This window comes from Salmo salar, chromosome 15 (assembly GCF_965601325.2).
Source record: "Salmo salar chromosome 15, fSalSal1, whole genome shotgun sequence".
In the NCBI taxonomy this organism is placed as follows: domain Eukaryota; kingdom Metazoa; phylum Chordata; class Actinopteri; order Salmoniformes; family Salmonidae; genus Salmo; species Salmo salar.
The window spans coordinates 68,657,679-68,675,247 of record NC_138305.1 but is presented as its reverse complement, the minus strand read 5'-3'; the positions used below and the strand labels follow the sequence as shown (position 1 = coordinate 68,675,247).

General features: G+C 43.9%; 1 protein-coding gene across 1 annotated transcript in view; it reads left to right on the top strand.

The window, feature by feature from the left end:
* Nucleotides 1-17,569, top strand: part of LOC100136520 (synapsin-2) — a 43,921-nt gene that overhangs the window by 21,488 nt on the left and 4,864 nt on the right. The window contains exons 2-10 of the mRNA XM_014145457.3: nucleotides 9,315-9,372; nucleotides 9,523-9,614; nucleotides 14,696-14,852; nucleotides 14,944-15,033; nucleotides 15,154-15,216; nucleotides 15,470-15,612; nucleotides 15,809-15,883; nucleotides 16,215-16,317; nucleotides 16,930-17,079. Of these exons, the coding sequence (XP_014000932.2) occupies nucleotides 9,315-9,372; nucleotides 9,523-9,614; nucleotides 14,696-14,852; nucleotides 14,944-15,033; nucleotides 15,154-15,216; nucleotides 15,470-15,612; nucleotides 15,809-15,883; nucleotides 16,215-16,317; nucleotides 16,930-17,079 (931 nt within the window). The remainder of the gene's footprint in view (nucleotides 1-9,314; nucleotides 9,373-9,522; nucleotides 9,615-14,695; nucleotides 14,853-14,943; nucleotides 15,034-15,153; nucleotides 15,217-15,469; nucleotides 15,613-15,808; nucleotides 15,884-16,214; nucleotides 16,318-16,929; nucleotides 17,080-17,569) is intronic.

Sequence of the window (17,569 nt, the reverse complement as noted above, 5' to 3'; positions counted from 1 at the left end):
TTGATGGCAGCATTCGCACAAAACTGAAAGCACAAACCTCTGCTTTTAATCATGGCAAAGCGACCGGAAGCATGACAGAATACAAACAGTGTAGCTATTCCCTCCGCAAGGCAATCAAACAAGCTAAGCGTCAGTATAGAGACAAAGTAGAGTCGCAATTCAACGACTCAAACACGAGACGTATGCGGCAGGGTCTAGAGTCAATTACAAAAAGATAACCAGCCCCGTCGCGGACATCAATGTCTTGCTCCCAGACAAATTAAACAACTTATTTGCTTGCTTTGAGGACAATACAGTGCCTGCTATCAAAACCTGTGGGCCCTCCTTCAGCATGGCCAACGTGAGTAAAACATTTAAACATGTTAACCCTCACAAGGTTGCTGGCCCAGACGGCATCCCTAGCCGTGTGCTCAGAGCATGTGTAGACCAGCTGGCTGGTGTGTTTACGGACATATTCAACCAATCCCTATCCCAGTCTGCTGTGCCCACATGCTTCAAGAGGGCCACCATTGTTCCTATCCCCAAGAAAGCTAAGGTAACTGAGCTAAACGACTATTGCACGTAGCACTCACTTCTGTCATCAAGAAGTGCTTTGAGAGACTAGTCAAGGATCATATCACCTCCACCCTACCTGATATTCTAGACCCACTCCAGTTTGCCTACCGCCCCAATAGGTCCACAGACGATGCAATCACAATCACACTACACACTGCCCTAACCCATCTGGACAAGAGGAAAACCTATGTAAGAATGTTGCTCATTGACTACAGCTCAGCATTAGTACCCTCCAAACTCGTTATTAAGCTCGAGACCCTGGGTCTCGACCCCGCCCTGTGCAACTGGGTCCTGGACTTTCTGACGGGCCACCCCATGTGGTGAGGGTAGGAAACAAGATCTCCACCCCTCTGATCCTCAACACTGGGGCCACACAAGGGTGCGCTCTCAGCCCTCTCCTGTACTCCCTGTTCACCCATGACTGCGTGGCCATGCATGCCTCCAACTCAATCATCAAGTTTGCAGACGACACTTGAGTGGTAGGCTTGATTACCAACAATGATGAGACGGCCTACAGGGAGGAGGTCCTCAGAGTGTGGTAACTCCTAACACTCAAATAACCTCACACTCAACGTCAACAAAACAAAGAAGATGATCATGGACTTCAGGAAACAGCAGAGGGAGCACCCCCTATCCACATCAACAGGACAGTAGTGGAGAAGGTGGAAAGTTTTAAGTTCCCTGGCGTACACATCATGGACAAACTGAAATGGTCCACCAACACAGACAGCGTGGTGAAGAAGGCACCTCTTCAACCTCGAAAGGCTGAAGAAATTTGGCTTGTCACTGAAAACCCTCACAAACTTTTACAGATTCACAATTAAGAGCACCCTGTCGGGCTGTATCACCACCTGGTACGGCAACTGCTCTGCCCACAACCGTAAGGCTCTCCAGAGGGTAGTGCGGTCTGCACAATGCATCACCGGGGGAAAACTACCTGCCCTCCAGGACACCTACATCACCCGATGTCACAGGAAGGTAGGACAACGACAACCCGAGCCACTGCCTGTTCACCCCGCTATCATCCAGAACGTGAGGTCAGTGCAGGTGCATCAAAGCTGGGACTGAGAGACAAAAAAGCAGCTTCTAGCTCAAGTCCATCAGACTGTTAAACAGCCATCACTAACATTGAGTGGCTGCTGTCAACATACTGACTGAAATCTCTAGCCACTTTAATAATTAATAATTGGAGTTAATAAATGTATCACTAGTCACTTTAAACAATGCCACTTTATATAATGATTACATACCCTACATTACTTATCTCATATGTAAACTCAGCAAAAAAAGAAACTTTTTCAGGACCCTTTTTCAAACATAATTCGTAAAAATCCAAATAACTTCACAGATCTTCATTGTAAAGGGTTTAAACACTGTTTCCCATGCTTGTTCAATTAACCATAACAATTAATGAACAAACTTGTAGAACGGTCATTAAGACACTAACAGCTAACAGACGGTCACAGTTATGAAAACTTAGGACACCAAAGAGGCCTTTCTATTGACTCTGAATAACACCAAAAGAAAGATGCCCAGGGTCCTGCTCATTTGCGTGAACGTGCCTTAGGCATGCTGCAAGGAGGCGTGAGGACTGCAGATGTGGCCAGGGCAATAAATTGCAATATCCGTACTGTGAGATGCCTAAGACAGCGCTACAGGGAGACAGGACGGACAGCCAATTGTCCTTGCAGTGGCAGACAACGTGTAACAACACCTGCACAAAATCGGTACATACGAACATCACACCTGCGGGACAGGTACAGGATGGCAACAACAGCTGCCCGAGTTACACCAGGATGCACAATCCATCCATCAGTGCTCAGACTGTCCGCAATAGGCTGAGAGGGGCTGGAATGAGGGCTTGTAGGCCTGTTGTAAAGCAGGTCCTCACCAGACATCACCGGCAACAACGTCGCCTATGGGCACAAACCCACCGTCGCTGGACCAGACAGGACTGGCAAAAAAATGCTCTTTACTGACAAGTTGCAGTTTTGCCTCACCAGGGGTGATGGTCGGATTCGCGTTTATCGTCGAAGGAATGAGCGTTACACCGAGGCCTGTACTCTGGAGCGGGATCGATTGGTCTGGGGCGGGGGCGGTGTGTCACAGCATCATCGGACTGAGCTTGTTGTCATTGCAGGCAATCTCAACGCTGTGCACTACAGGGAAGACGTCCTCCTCCCTCATGTGGTACCCTTCCTGCAGGCTCATCCTGACATGACGCTCCAGCATGACAATGCCACCAGCCATACTGCTCGTTCTGTGCGTGATTTCCTGCAGGAAAGTCAGTGTTTTGCCATGGCCAGCAAAGAGCCCGGATCTCAGTCCCATTGAGCACTTCTGGGTCCTGTTGGATCGGAGGGTGAGGGCTAGGCCATTTCCCCCAGAAATGTCCGGGAACTTGCAGGCGTCTTGTTGGAAGAGTGGGGTAACATCTCACGGCAAGAACTGGCAAATCTGGTGCAGTCCATGAGGAGGAGATGCACTGCGGTACTTAATGCAGCTGGTGGCCACACCAGATACTGACTGTTACTTTTGATTTTGACCCCCCCCCCCTTTGTTCAGGGACACATTATTCAATTTCTGTTAGTCACATGTCTGTGGAACTTGTTCAGTTTATGTCTCAGTTGTTGAATCTTGTTATGTTCATACAAATATTTACACATGTTAAGTTTGCTGAAAATAAACACAGTTGACAGTGAGAGGACATTTATTGTTTTGCTGAGTTTGCATGCTCATCACTAAGCTAAGGACCCTGGGACTAAACACCTCCCTCTGCATCTGGATCCTGGACTTCCTGACGGGCCGCCCCCAGGTGGTAAGGGTAGGTAACAACACATCCGCCATGCTGATCCTCAACACGGGGGCCCCTCAGGGTTGCATGCTCAGTCCTTTCCTGTACTCCCTGTTCACTCATGACTGCAGGCCAGGCATGACTCCAACACCATCATTAAGTTTGCCGATGACACAACAGTGTCTGATCACCGACAACGATGAGACAGGCTATAGGGAAGTGGTCAGAGACCTGGCCGTGTGGTGCCAGGACAACAACCTCTCCCTCAACGTGATCAAGACAATGGAGATGACTGTGGACGACAGGAAAAGGAGGGCCGAGCACTCCCGCATTCTCATCAACGGGGCTGTAGTGGAGTAGGTTGAGAGCTTCAAGTTCATTGGTGTCCACAACACCAACAAACTAACATGGTCCAAGCACACCAAGACAATCGTAAGGATGGCACGACAAAACATATTCCCCTCAGGAGACTGAAAAGATTTGGCATGGGTCCTCAGATCCTCAAAAGGTTCTACAGCTGCACCATTGAGAGCATCCTGACTGGTTGCATCACTGCCTGATATGGCAACTGCTCAGCCTCCGACCGCAAGGCACTACAGAGGGTAGTGTGTACGGCCCAGTACATCACTGGGGTCAAGTTTCCTGCCATTCAGGACCTCTATACCAGGTGGTGTCAGAGGAAGGCCCTAAAAATTGTCAAAGACTCCAGCCACCCTAGTCATAGACTGTTCTCTCTGCTACCACACGGCAAGCAGTACCGGAGCGCCAAGTCTAGATCCAAGAGGCTTCGAAACAGCTTCTACCCCCAAGCCGTAAGACCTCTGAACATCTAATCAAATGGCTACCCAGACTATTTGCTTTGCCCCCCAGCCCCCCGGCCCCCATTTTACACTGCTGCTTTTCTCTGTTATTATCTATGCATAGTCACTTTAGTAACTCTACCTACATGTACATATTACCTCAATTACCTCAACTAACTGGTGCCCCGGCAGGGATTGATAAGGGGGGAGAGCCATGGAGTAGTGATGAAGGGGGTCAAGGGCAGGTCATGTTAAGGGAGAAATACAAGTTTATGGCCCGTATCACTTCTTGTCCTGCTTAGCAGTAAAAATACAATGTTTGTACAGATGTGTAGGAAGGGACAGCCTAGGAGGAAGGGTTAAATGTCAATGCTTGTGTGAAAAGGTTTTTGTCTAATGCAGCTGTATTGATCCTCTGGGAAGAATAAACTTGGTTAAGCTTTCATAGTGTCCATCAAGTTTGAACTCTGAAAATTAGAACCAGACAAACCAAAAAGGGTTCTCCCATGGGAACATCCGAAGAACTGTTTTTAACCCTTTTTCTAAGAGTGTAGCGAGGCAGAGAGCCATCACTCAATCACTTCAGTGTCGCAGTGGAGACATATACTGACTAGGATATTGGTGAAGGAAGATGAAGACATGATCATAATTTAGTTTCTCTTTGTTTGACATCTAAATCAACCAATCAACGGTTAATTGTAAATCACTGATCAAACAAACTAAAAGAGTTTGACTATTTGTTTGTTTGGCCTTGTTTTCACAATGGATGGAAGCGAATGTTGATGAAACATTAGTATTCAGGTAATACCTGCTCCCATCGTACCGCAACCTGTCAAGATCATCTCTGAATCATCTTACTCTCACACAAACATCCATTTTTAGAGGCCATTTTAAAACGTCTGAAATGTGGAATATATTTGGAACATATTTTCATGTATACAATTTGATTGACCCAAACACTGACTCGTTCACTCACTCAATCTTTTTCTTTTTGCTCCCATTTCTATCTTAAACTTGGGTATAGATCATTTGAATACGAGAGCTATAATTACAGGACATTGATATGCACCATTGGGTCTTTCCTTACAAATGTTTCTTCACATAATATGGCCCTTAATATTTAAAGTGTTGATTGTAATTATACCTTCATAGGATTGTAATGGATGGCCTCAATTTAAAAAATAAATAAAAATGATTTCACCTTTATTTAACCAGGTAGGCCAGTTGAGAACAAGTTCTCATTCACAACTGCCATCTGGCCAAGATAAAGCAAAGCAGTGCGACAAAAACAACAACACAGAGTTACACATAAACAAAAGTACAGTCAATAACACAAAATAAAATAAAAATAGAAAGGTCTATGTACAGTGTGTGCAAATGTAGAAGAGTAGGGAGGTAGGCAATAAATAGGCCATAGAGGCGAAAATCTGTATATATCAATGAGAGCGACCTCATTGATATATTCAGAGAAAAGAGTCTGCCCGAGAATTGAACCCTGTGGCACCCCCGTAGAGACTGCCAGAGGTCTGGACAACAGGCCCTCCGATTTGACACACTGAACTCTATCTGAGAAGTAGTTGGTGAACCAGGCGAGGCAGTCATTTGAGAAGCCAAGGCAATTGAGTCTGCCGATGAGAACGTGGTGATTGACAGAGTCGAAAGCCTTGTCCAGGTCGATGAAGACTGCTGCACAGTACTGTCTTTTATCGATGGCGGCTATGATATCGTTTAGGACTTTGAGCATGGCTGAGGTGCACCCATGACTGCTGAGATGTTGGCCTGGGTAGGGGTAGCCAGGTGGAAAGCATGGCCAGGCGTGTGAAAATGCTTATTGAAATTGTCGATTATTGTACATTTATCGGTGGTGACAGTGTTTCCTATCCCCAGTGCAGTGGGCAGCTGGGAGGAGGTGCTCTTATTCTCCATGGACTTTACAGTGTCCCAAACTTTTTGGAATTAGTGCTACAGGAAGCAAATTTCTGTTTGAAAAAGCTAGCCTTTGCTAGATAAAAGCTCTCACAGTAATGATGCATCATTTGAGCAGTAGTCATCTAACTGGAGTGGCTCTTACTCATCAGTAGCTATATTAGACTGCCCACTCTTAGAAGACAAACCTCAACCTTCATCACAATACCAGCCACCTCTATCTAGATCTCAAATTGGGCTCATCACTTTGAGAACCATGCTGATTTATAAATAACGTAAAAATGTCTCCATCTACAGTACACGGCATCTGTTGTTCCGTGCATGGGTAATTTACCAGCAATTCTACATGGATCGCTTTGAAATGTCTGGCACCTGAATTCTGTTATAGACGGTCAGTTATTATTGATGATGACACCATATGGTCCTGGACAAGTGGCATGTTGGCTACTTCATTCAATGCAGGAAGGTGTTATTAGCATGTGCAATGGTCAGGGTGCAGAGCAAAAAAGCAAAGATAAAGCAGTTGATTGAAGGTTTAATCATCTCTGCCTCAATGCATAGACCTACGTAATGTAACCAACTGGAGTTTCAACCTGGGCCTTCAGGGAGCTACACGACTGTTAACTCGCTGAGCAAAGCCAAGGCATTAGCTCGGGGAGCTAATGCAAGTATTCAGGTCTCAGGGGAGGTTACTCGTGTGTTTGGTTCTGAACCACCTCTGTTCTACAAATATATTCAGTACATCCTCCAGAAGAAATATAAGTTGAAGTAGGAACTGAATCAGGGAGACGGTTGTGATACTGATCCATCCCTTAAACCAAGGCTGCCAAACATTCTTCCTGGAGATCTACCGTCCTGTGGGGTTTTCAGTCCAACCCTAATTTAACACACATGATTCTACTAATTAGGCAAAAAAACATGTTCATAATCATCATCATTGCCACTGTCTAATAACGTTGATGTTAAAAAAGAACGATAGCAAAAATTAGTTATGTCAAAATGATTTCATACTCCACATTTAGGGGGGCCACAAGGGGGTCCAAAATTGTTGTCACAGGGGCACTGGCCCCCCCTGCACCCCCTCCCAGAACCGCCCCTGGACAGTAGATCTCTAGGAAGAGGGTTTGGCAGCCCTGCCTTAAATCAACCCCTACAATTTAATGCATTGTCACTGTGATTCTGTCTCTGAGTCATGTCTTTGGCAGCCCTGCATATATCCATTCAGAGGCCATTTATCATAACACAGTGTATCTACAGGTTTTCATTCTACTGTGACTGTGCTAGCGTGATTCATATTCAGATGCTTGTTTTCCTCCACAGCCACAGATAAATCCCAGACTCAAATGAGATCAGCCATGAATTATTCAGCTGTTCCTCATTAGAGTGTGTTTGACATACAGTACCAACGTGAAATAAACAAGCAGAGGGTGGCAGGTAGCCTAGAGCGTTGGGCCAGTAACCGAAAGGTTGCTGGTGCGAGTATTCAGGCCAACGAAGTGAAACATGCATGATCAAGGTACTGTACTTAACCCTTATTTGCTCCAGGGGTGCTGCACTACTTTGGCTGACCCTGTAAAACAACACATTTCACTGCACCTATCTGGTGTATGTGACAATAAAACATCTTTATATGTATGATAATTGCTCAGATTGTATTTTTCTTCTGCTATTAGACTTCAGTGATCACTGCTATTTATGTGGAATTTCAATAGAAAGTTAAGTAAGGCCGGCCATTGAAACCTTGTATGGCCCCGCTGTAAATATATGTATGCAGCACCTTTTGATTACTTTGGCCATTGAACTGTACAGCACCATTTCCGAGGAAGGTTAAGATTTTTTTCTCCCCTCTTTGTCCGTGGGCATATTCAACAACTGCAGTGTGTGTGGGTTCTATAGTGCCCAGCCTGTCTATCGACAGGGAATGAGTGGCAGTGTCTGTACAGACGTAGCTCGATGCTAAACTGACTCTCAGTAGACAAACAAATACTTTAGTCCCCACAAAGGCTTTTATCTTGGACAAAAACCATAGCTATTGACCCAGATCATTTCAGCAATTGTAAATTGTTTCTTGTTCACAGAGGGCAGTAAAGATCCACCCGATGGCAGCAATTGCTGCAACAGGGTAGCCTACTAAAATGTCATATAACAGGGATATATATCCGAACAATAAACAAAAATGATCAGGGTGGGGCCATACTTGCGAACATTAGAAAAATTTGCATCAGCCAATTAAAATCTGTGACGTAGTTGCACGTGAAAGCTGTTCCCATTATATAATCTGGTACGTTAAGCCCTATGCTAAAATGAGCAGGTGGTGGTGATTATTTCCTGTAACAAATTCTGCATCAGTTTATCAGAGATCTTATACTTTTTATCCACCAAACAATGGCATAAATTGATACAAAATCCAACATATTTGCAAATCCGTTTCACACCCATCCATGTGCTTTAACGGGAAAAATATTTCAACTTAAATATTGTATAGACCTTTATCTTCCAAAATGTGTGATTTTGCCTTTTGGAATTTTGTCTGGCGTTAGTAGCTAGTAGCCTAGTCAAGGATGCATCATGCAATATTGGCACTCTACTATTTGTTCCATGTGGAACAAAATTAAACTTGAATTAGGAGGTTTAAAATGTCCCTCTGGTGGTCAAATTGACCTACAGTATTTTAAGAAATTACATTGGTTGGTGGATATAAAGTGTATGTTTTTGATAGACTGATTCAGAATTTGTTAAAGGAAATAATCACTGCCACAAGCTCAGGTAAGCATAGGGATAAATGTGCCAGGTTATGTATTGGGAACAGCTAACTTGTAGCGCTTTATCACATGCAACTACGTCAATGATTTCTATTGGCTGATGCACATTTTGAGACTAAGAAAAAGTCGAAACGTAGTTTTTCAAATGTTCGCTAGTATGGCCCTGGAGTGAATATATCACCACCTTGACTTTATCACTATCAACAGTTCTCTAAGTCGCGTTTATCTGAAGGGATATGAATGTTTGGGTAATGGTGTGGTGTGTAATTAAATCATTAAGATGCATGTGTTCGCGCCATAAAATGTATATTGATGCATATTAAAGTCAATGAAGTGTATCTTATTCAATATTGACTGGAGCCGTACGTGATTGTAAATTGATGGAAGGCATCCACAGAGAAACACAATAACAATGAGTCACAGTGTTTTCTCATAATGTCATCAAAAGGATAATCAATTAATTTCTCTATTGCCTAGGGCCAAACTCTTCAGAGGGAAGAAAGTGCATGGAGATTATGACATCAAAGTTGAACAGGTAAGCCTCATTAGGCAAACTGCGTCGATTTACTTTTGGCAGCTGTCTCAGACTTCTCTACCTAGAAACTGAATATGCATCTATGACTCTATTGTTGTAGTGTCTACGTTCAGGTCTTCAGATGTACCTGTCTGTTTTTCTGCCTTGCAGGCTGAGTTCAGTGAGATCAACGTCATAGCTCATGCCAATGGGAGCTGTAATGTGGACATGCAGGTTCTGAGAAATGGTACCAAGGTGGCCAGGTGAGACGCATGGACGCACGTGCCCGCCCATACACACATGCACACAAGCCAAACTGTAGCATTGACAATTCACCATTGCTCTGAGGCAATTTTTCCTGAGCAACACACTCAAGCCTTACATGCTGATCACACCGCTCCTGTGGCATGCGAGAGCATTGCAAAATAAATGTACACATACATGTTATTCAATCATTGCGACAGCGATGACATTGCGACAAGTTGGTTCTAGTTGTGACGCTCAACGCGCTGCAAGTCCTGCCTCTCAAAGATGAACTGATGTGAGATGACAAAATGGTAAACCGAATTCCTTTCTCATCATCTCTCCTCCTTCCTCAGGCTTCTTTTTTAATTCTTTGGACTTTATATAGCGGTTGGCAACCAACTTTACGGTGAGGAGATGGCACGTGGGTATATGCTCCTAAAAACCAACAAGGAGATGGGAGAGGCAAATAGAACCTATTTCTATTTCAGCACACACAGACGCTCGCTGAGGTGCGCGAGCAGTGAGGGTGCAATGACTGAATAACATGTATGTATGTTATTTTCAACGCTCGCGCACGCGACACAAGCGGTGTGGTCAGCATTAGTTGACCTTCACATGTAAAGAGAACCATGGCAAATTTCCAGATTTGATGTCTAACATTGCGAAAAGGTTGATTTTGTTCACCCACACCAGAAGCAATCAGGACACGCAGGTTGAAATATCAAAACAAACTCTGAACCAACTATATTAATTTGGGGACAGTTCGAAAAGCATTTAACATTTATGGCAATTTAGCTAGCTTGCTGTTGCTAGCTAATTTGTCCTGTGATATAAACGTTGAGTTCTTATTTTACCTGAAATGCACAAGGTCCTCTACTCTGACAATTAATCCACAGATATCAACCGAATTCCTTTCTCATCTGTGGATTGATTGTCTCATTATGCATACCTGGTTCCCATTCACCCTGATTAGTATGTGTATGTGTCCTCTGTTCCCCGTTGTCCTTGTCGATTATTGTCCCATGCCCATTGGTCTTGTGAGTACATGTGCTCTGTTGTATCGGCTTTCCTGCTACGTGTTATTGTGCACTTGTTATTACGGGTCTCGTCCCGTGTATTATTTAGAGGTTTACAACTTTAGAGGTTTAGTTTGGTTACATCCCTGTTGTCACGTGTGCTCCCTCTCCAGCCTCTAGGTCACCAGGCTGCTCATTATGGCGAACACCTGTCACCATCGTTACGCGCACCTGCGCATCGTCAGACTGGACTCCATCACTTCCTTAATAATTATCCTGTTAGGGCTAGGGGGCAGTATTGACACGGCTGGATAAAAAAACATACCCGATTTAATCTGGTTACCACTCCTACCCAGTAACTAGAATATGCATATACTTATTACATATGGATAGAAAACACCCTAAATTTTCTAAAACTGTTTGAATGGTGTCTGTGAGTATAACAGAACTCATTTGGCAGGCAAAACCCTGAGACATTTTCTGACAGGAAGTGGATACCTGATGTGTTGTATTACCTTTAAACCTATCCCATTGAAAAACACAGGGGCTGAGGAATATTTTGGCACTTCCTATTGCTTCCACTAGATGTCACCAGCCTTTACAAAGTGTTTTGAGTCTTCTGGAGGGAGATCTGACCGAACAAGAGCCATGGAACGATGATGGCCCATTAGACACCTGGCGCGCGAGTTCATGTTGGCTACCCTCGTTCCAATACGTTATAAAAGAGTATGCATTCGTCCACCTTGAATATTATTCATGTTCTGGTTAAAAAAGGCCCTAATGATTTATGCTATACAACGTTTGACATGTTTGAACGAACGTAAATATATTTTTTCCCCTCGTTCATGACGAGAAGTCCGGCTGGCTTAGATCATGTGCTAACAAGACGGAGATTTTTGGACATAAATGATGAGCTTTTTTGAACAAAACTACATTCGTTATGGACCTGTGATACCTGGAAGTGACATCTGATGAAGAGAATCAAAGGTAATGGATTATTTACATAGTATTTTCGATTTTAGATCTCCCCAACATGACGTCTAGTCTGTATCGCAACGCGTATTTTTCTGGGCGCAGTGCTCAGATTATTGCAAAGTGTGATTTTCCCAGTAAGGTTATTTTTAAATCTGGCAAGTTGATTGCGTTCAAGAGATGTAAATCTATAATTCTTTAAATGACAATATAATATTTTACCAATGTTTTCTAATTTTAATTCTTTAATTTGTGGTGTTGAATTGACTGCCTGTTATTGGAGGGAAACGATTTCCTCAACATCAATGCCATAGTAAAACGCTGTTTTTGGATATAAATATGAACTTGATAGAACTAAAAATGCATGCATTGTCTAACATAATGTCCTAGGAGTGTCATCTGATGGAGATTGTAAAAGGTTAGTGCATCATTTTAGCTGGTTTTATGGTTTTGGTGACCCTGTCTTTGAATTGACAAAACATTACACACAACTCTTGTAAATGTACGCTTTCGCCGTAAAACCTTTTTGAAATCGTAAAACGTGGTTAGATTAAGGAGATGTTTATCTTTCAAAGGGTGTAAAATAGTTGTATGTTTGAAAAATTTGAATTTTGACATTTATTTGGATTCAAATTTGCCGCTCTTGAAATGCACCTGCTGTTGATGGAGTGCACCACAGGTGGGACGCTAGCGTCCCACCTAGCCCATAGAGGTTTTTAATTACCTGCCCTATATATGTCACTCCCTTCGGTTCCTTACCCAGGCGTCATTGTTTCTGTTTCTTGTCTGTGTATTGTTCGAGGTTCTTGTTTTGTATGTTTCGTTTATTTTATTAAACACTCAATCCCTGAACTTGCTTCCCGACTCTCAGCGCACATCATTACAGAATGGCGCCTCACCTAAGGGAAGTATCAGGGAGTGTTTTTTTGTATTTTTGGCTAGGTGGGAATGACGTCGGGTCCGGGAGCCGCTAAAGGCTCTCATGCCTCAGCCAGATCGACAGGCTCCCCTGCCTCAGCCAGCTCGTCAGGCTTTCATGCCTTCACTGAATCGCCAGGCTCCCCTGCTTCCACTGCCTCGCCAGGCTCTCATGCCTCAACCGGATTGCCAGGCTCCCCTGCCTCAGCTGGTCTGTCAGGTTCCCGCGTCCCAGCTGGCGACAGGTTCCCGAACATCAGTGGGGGTGACCGGTCCGCTCCTGATCCCCGGGATCGTTCCTGCGGCTGGATCCGAACTTTCCCAGGGAGGGGGTACCGTCAGTTATGCTCTCTCTCCGGCGCTCTAGGTCGCCATACTCCTGCGTCTCAGCCGGATTGACGGGTTTCTTGCGCCTCTGCAGAGGTGACCGGTCTGTTCCTGTTCCCCGGGATCGTCATTTTGGTCAGCGTCCTGCGGCTAGAGCCGCGCGTCGGGGAGAGAATACTGTCACGTGCGCTCCCTCTCCGGCTTATGGTCACCAGGCTGCTCAATATGGCGCACACCTGGCACCATCGTTACGCACACCTGCGCATCATCAGACTCACCTGGACTCCACCACTTCCTTGATTACCTGCCATATATAAACTTAGCAAAAAAAGAAACGTCCTCTCACTTTCAACTGCGTTTATTTTCAGCAAACTTAACATGTGTAAATATTTGTATGAACATAACAAGATTAAACAACTGAGACATAAACTGAACAAGTCCCACAGACATGTGACTAAAATAAATGGAATAATGTGTTCCTGAACAAAGGAGGGGTCAAAATCAAAAGTAACAGTCAGTATCTGGTGTGGCCACCAGCTGCATTAAGTATTGCAGTGCATCTCTTCCTCATAGACTGCACCAGATTTGCCAGTTCTTGGTGTGAGATGTTACCCCAGTCTTCCAACAAGGCGCCTGCAAGTTCCCGGACATTTCTGGGGGGAATGGCCCTAGCACTCACCTTCCGATCCAACAGGTCCAAGACAAGCTCAATGGGATTGAGATCCGGGCTCTTCGCTGACCATGCCAGAACACTGAAATTCCTGTTGTGCAGGAAATCACGCACAGAACGAGCAGTATGGCTGGTGGCATTGTCATGCTGGCGGGTCATGTCAGGATGAGCCTGCAGGAAGGGTGCCACGTGAGGGAGGAGGACATCTTCCCTGTAACGCACAGCGTTAAGATTGCCTGCAATGACAACAAGCTCAGTCCGATGATACTGTGACACACCGCCCCAGACCATAACGGACCCTCCACCTCCAAATCGATCCCGCTCCAGAGCACAGGCCTCGGTGTAACGCTCATTCCTTTGACGATAAACACGAATCCGACCATCACCCCTGGTGAGACAAAACCAGGCACGTTCACGCAAATGAGCAGGGACCCTGGGCATCTTTCTTTTGGTGTTTTTCAGAGTCAGTAGAAAGGCCTCTTTTGGTGTCCTAAGTTTTCATAACTGTGACCTTAATTGCCTACCGTCTGTAAGCTGTTAGTGTCTTAATGACCGTTCTACAGGTGCATGTTCATTAATTGTTTATGGTTAATTGAACAAGCATGGGAAACAGTGCTTAAACCCTTTACAATGAAAATCTGTGAAGTTATTTGGATTTTTACGAATTATCTTTGAAAGACAGGGTCCTGAAAAAGGGACGTTTCTTTTTTTGCTGAGTTTGTCGCTCCCTTTGGTTCCTTCCCTAGGTGTCATTGTTTCTGTTTCATGTCTGTGTGTTCTTCGAGGTTCTTGTTTTGTATTATGTTCTGTTTATTTTATTAAAACACTTGCTTCCCGTATCTCAGTGCACATTGTTATATATATATATATATATATATATACACACATATGTACGTGTTTGTTTTGGGCTTCGTCCCCGTCGTTTTCATGACGTACTTTATTTTGGGTGGAGAAATAAAAAACACTATTACGTATTCCTGTGCCTGTCCTTTCAATATTCAGCGTGACAGTCCCCAAATTAATATAATTGGTTCAGAGTTTGTTTTGATACTTCAACCTGCGTGTGCTGATCGTGTCTGGTGTGGGGGTACAAAATCAACATGCGATTGCATGCGCACGCGCATGTCCGGTTTGGTCTTTGTGTACATACATTTTCATTTCTCTCTAAGGCATCTGTATATTCATTTTTTTACAGGTCATTCAAGCCTGACTTTGTCCTTATCCGCCAACACGCCTTCAGTATGACCCAGAATGAGGACTTCCGTAACCTGATCATTGGTCTGCAGTATGGGGGCATCCCCAGTATCAACTCCCTGGAGTCCATCTACAACCTGTGTGACAAGCCCTGGGCGGTAGGTAGACAGAGGACTGGCTGGGTGCCATGCATGATGCTTGTGTATTTGTGCATAATTTGACTAATGGATGTCTGATGTTTGTCTCTAGTTTGCACAGCTAATAAGCACCTACAGGAAGCTTGGTGCAGAGAAGTTCCCTCTGATTGAACAGACCTTCTATCCCAACTACAAGGACATGGTAAGAACCTAATCATCTCTTGCTCTGAAATGTAGCATTTAATGTGGACTTCTTTTGCTTTGTTGTATGATGAAACCACGCATATGTAAAACAGTAATGTCTACATGGTTTATCACCCAGGTTGCCATGCCAACATTTCCTGTTGTTGTGAAAATTGGACATGCTCACTCAGGAGTAGGAAAGGTAAGAATGTTATCAAGGCTTGATATTGTTATTCTGTAGATTGTGGGGCTGCTAGTGATGGGTGGTAAGAGGTGCATTTTGGTCTGTTTGTTATTATTGTAATTTACAAAAACCATTGCATCACAAAAAAGATTATACCAGCAGAAAAAAATACACGGAGAACCTGGTAGTTTGAGAAAACCACTGACGACTCTCATCTACAAATGTTTTTGCTTCCCTGGGTTTCTAACTGTACTCTGTGTGCTGTGTCCAGGTGAGGGTGGATAACCACAGTAAATTCCAGGACATTGCCAGTGTGGTGGCTCTTACCCAAACCTACACCACCACTGAGCCCCTCATCGACTCCAAGTACGACATCAGGATCCAGAAGATTGGCAATGACTACAAAGCTTACATGTACGTATTAATTATTCACCTGTTTGATGTGTATGATATACGCTTCTGAAAACTTTTACATTTTCCACAGTATAGCTTAAGGATCATCCATTTCTTGAAATAATCCAGAAGTGTAATCAAATTAATCCAACACAATTTGAATTTGCCAGGGACTTTAATATGTATACATGTGTAATGTCTGCCTCATCCATTATAGGAGGACCTCAATCTCTGGCAACTGGAAGACCAACACAGGCTCAGCCATGCTGGAACAAGTGGCCATGACTGACAGGTATGATTCCTGAACAACAGCAGTACAGCACCACTGATAATGCATCCATTCTAATAGGACAATACCAGACAATGCCCTGTCTCATTACTAGAGTCACGTAGCTCATTAAGAGACAATGTAAATGTCTGTATTGATCCGAGTTAGCACTCTGCATTGTGTTCTCTCTGAATGGTACACAACTGATAACAGCCATTTGAGTAATTGCATTGCTACATGCAAATCCTTTCTATTAAATAGCACCACACTTGTCCTTGACATGAATCTATTGACTGGGACACTATGTAAAAGACCACTTTGTGTGAGTATCTTATCCTTCTTCCCCTGTGATCAGGTACAAGCTGTGGGTTGACACCTGCTCAGTGATCTTCGGAGGGTTGGATATCTGTGCTGTCAAAGCCATTCATGGGAAGGATGGGAAAGATTACATCACTGAGGTATGAGCTTTATACATTTGGAGTATGTGTGAAAATATTTCAATATACAGTGCTTGACGTATTGCATGAATTTCTCATGCTGTATTACCTAATTATGTAGTTGCTATCTACACACCGACGCAGTTAAATATAATGAAAGATTCAACATCTTTGTTAATCAATGTTTTGATGTATTCCACATCCTTGTCAGGTCATTTTGAGTCTATCTGGTTGTTATGGGAACAGCAGCATACATATGATATGGTTAACTATATGTTCATGCTCACACAGACACACAGTTGCGAGGAGCACAGGGTCAAGCTGCAGTGCCCCTGGATGGAGAGCATGTTTTTGGGGTTAAGGGCCTTGCTCAAGGGCCCAACGGTAGAGGATTGTTTTTAGGATATGAACCCAGCAGTTCCTTTTTTTCCAATGCCTGTCCAAGATTCGAACAGGTGACCTTTTGGCTACAGGTCCAACTCCTTAGCTGCTGGGCTACCTATTTTCCCAGCCATTCAGTTTTCCCCTAATTTCAACTAAAAGTGACACGCAATCTATTGTCCACACTTCATAACCTACTCCACTTCCACCTTCTCTTCCTCTGGTAATAATACCATCTTCTGTGTGTGTCAGGTGGCGGGGTCCTCCATGCCACTGGTAGGAGAGCATCAGGCAGAGGACAGGCAGCTCATCACTGACATGGTGGTAGCCAAGATGAACCAGGCAGTAGGACGGACACCCACTGGGTCCCCTAACAGACCCACCACCATGCAGCCATCACAGGTATGGTGCGGTAGGCTACATACACCACTGTATGGGGAATATGATCAGTCAAAGTCTTACAGGAAGGCTTTTTAGGAAATCCGGTTTGAGAGCCTCCGCCTATATTAGAGTTTATTGTATTACAGGCATATCAAATCAAATGTTATTGGTCACATACACATATTTAGCAGATGTTATTGCAGGTGTAGTGAAATGCTTGTGTTCCTAGATCCAACAGTGAAGTAGTATCTAACAACTCACAACAATACACACAAATCTAAAAGTAAAAGAATGGAATTAAGAAATCTATAAATATTAGGACGAGCAATGTCAGAGTGGCATTGACTAAAATACAGTATATACATATGATGTGGGTCAAACAGTATGTAAACATTATTAAAGTGACTAGTGTTCCATTATTAAAGTGACCAGTGATTTCATGTCTATTTACATAGGGCAGCAGGTTGCGTATTACTGCCTCTTAGTAACTAGAGTATAGCTATATTTGTAT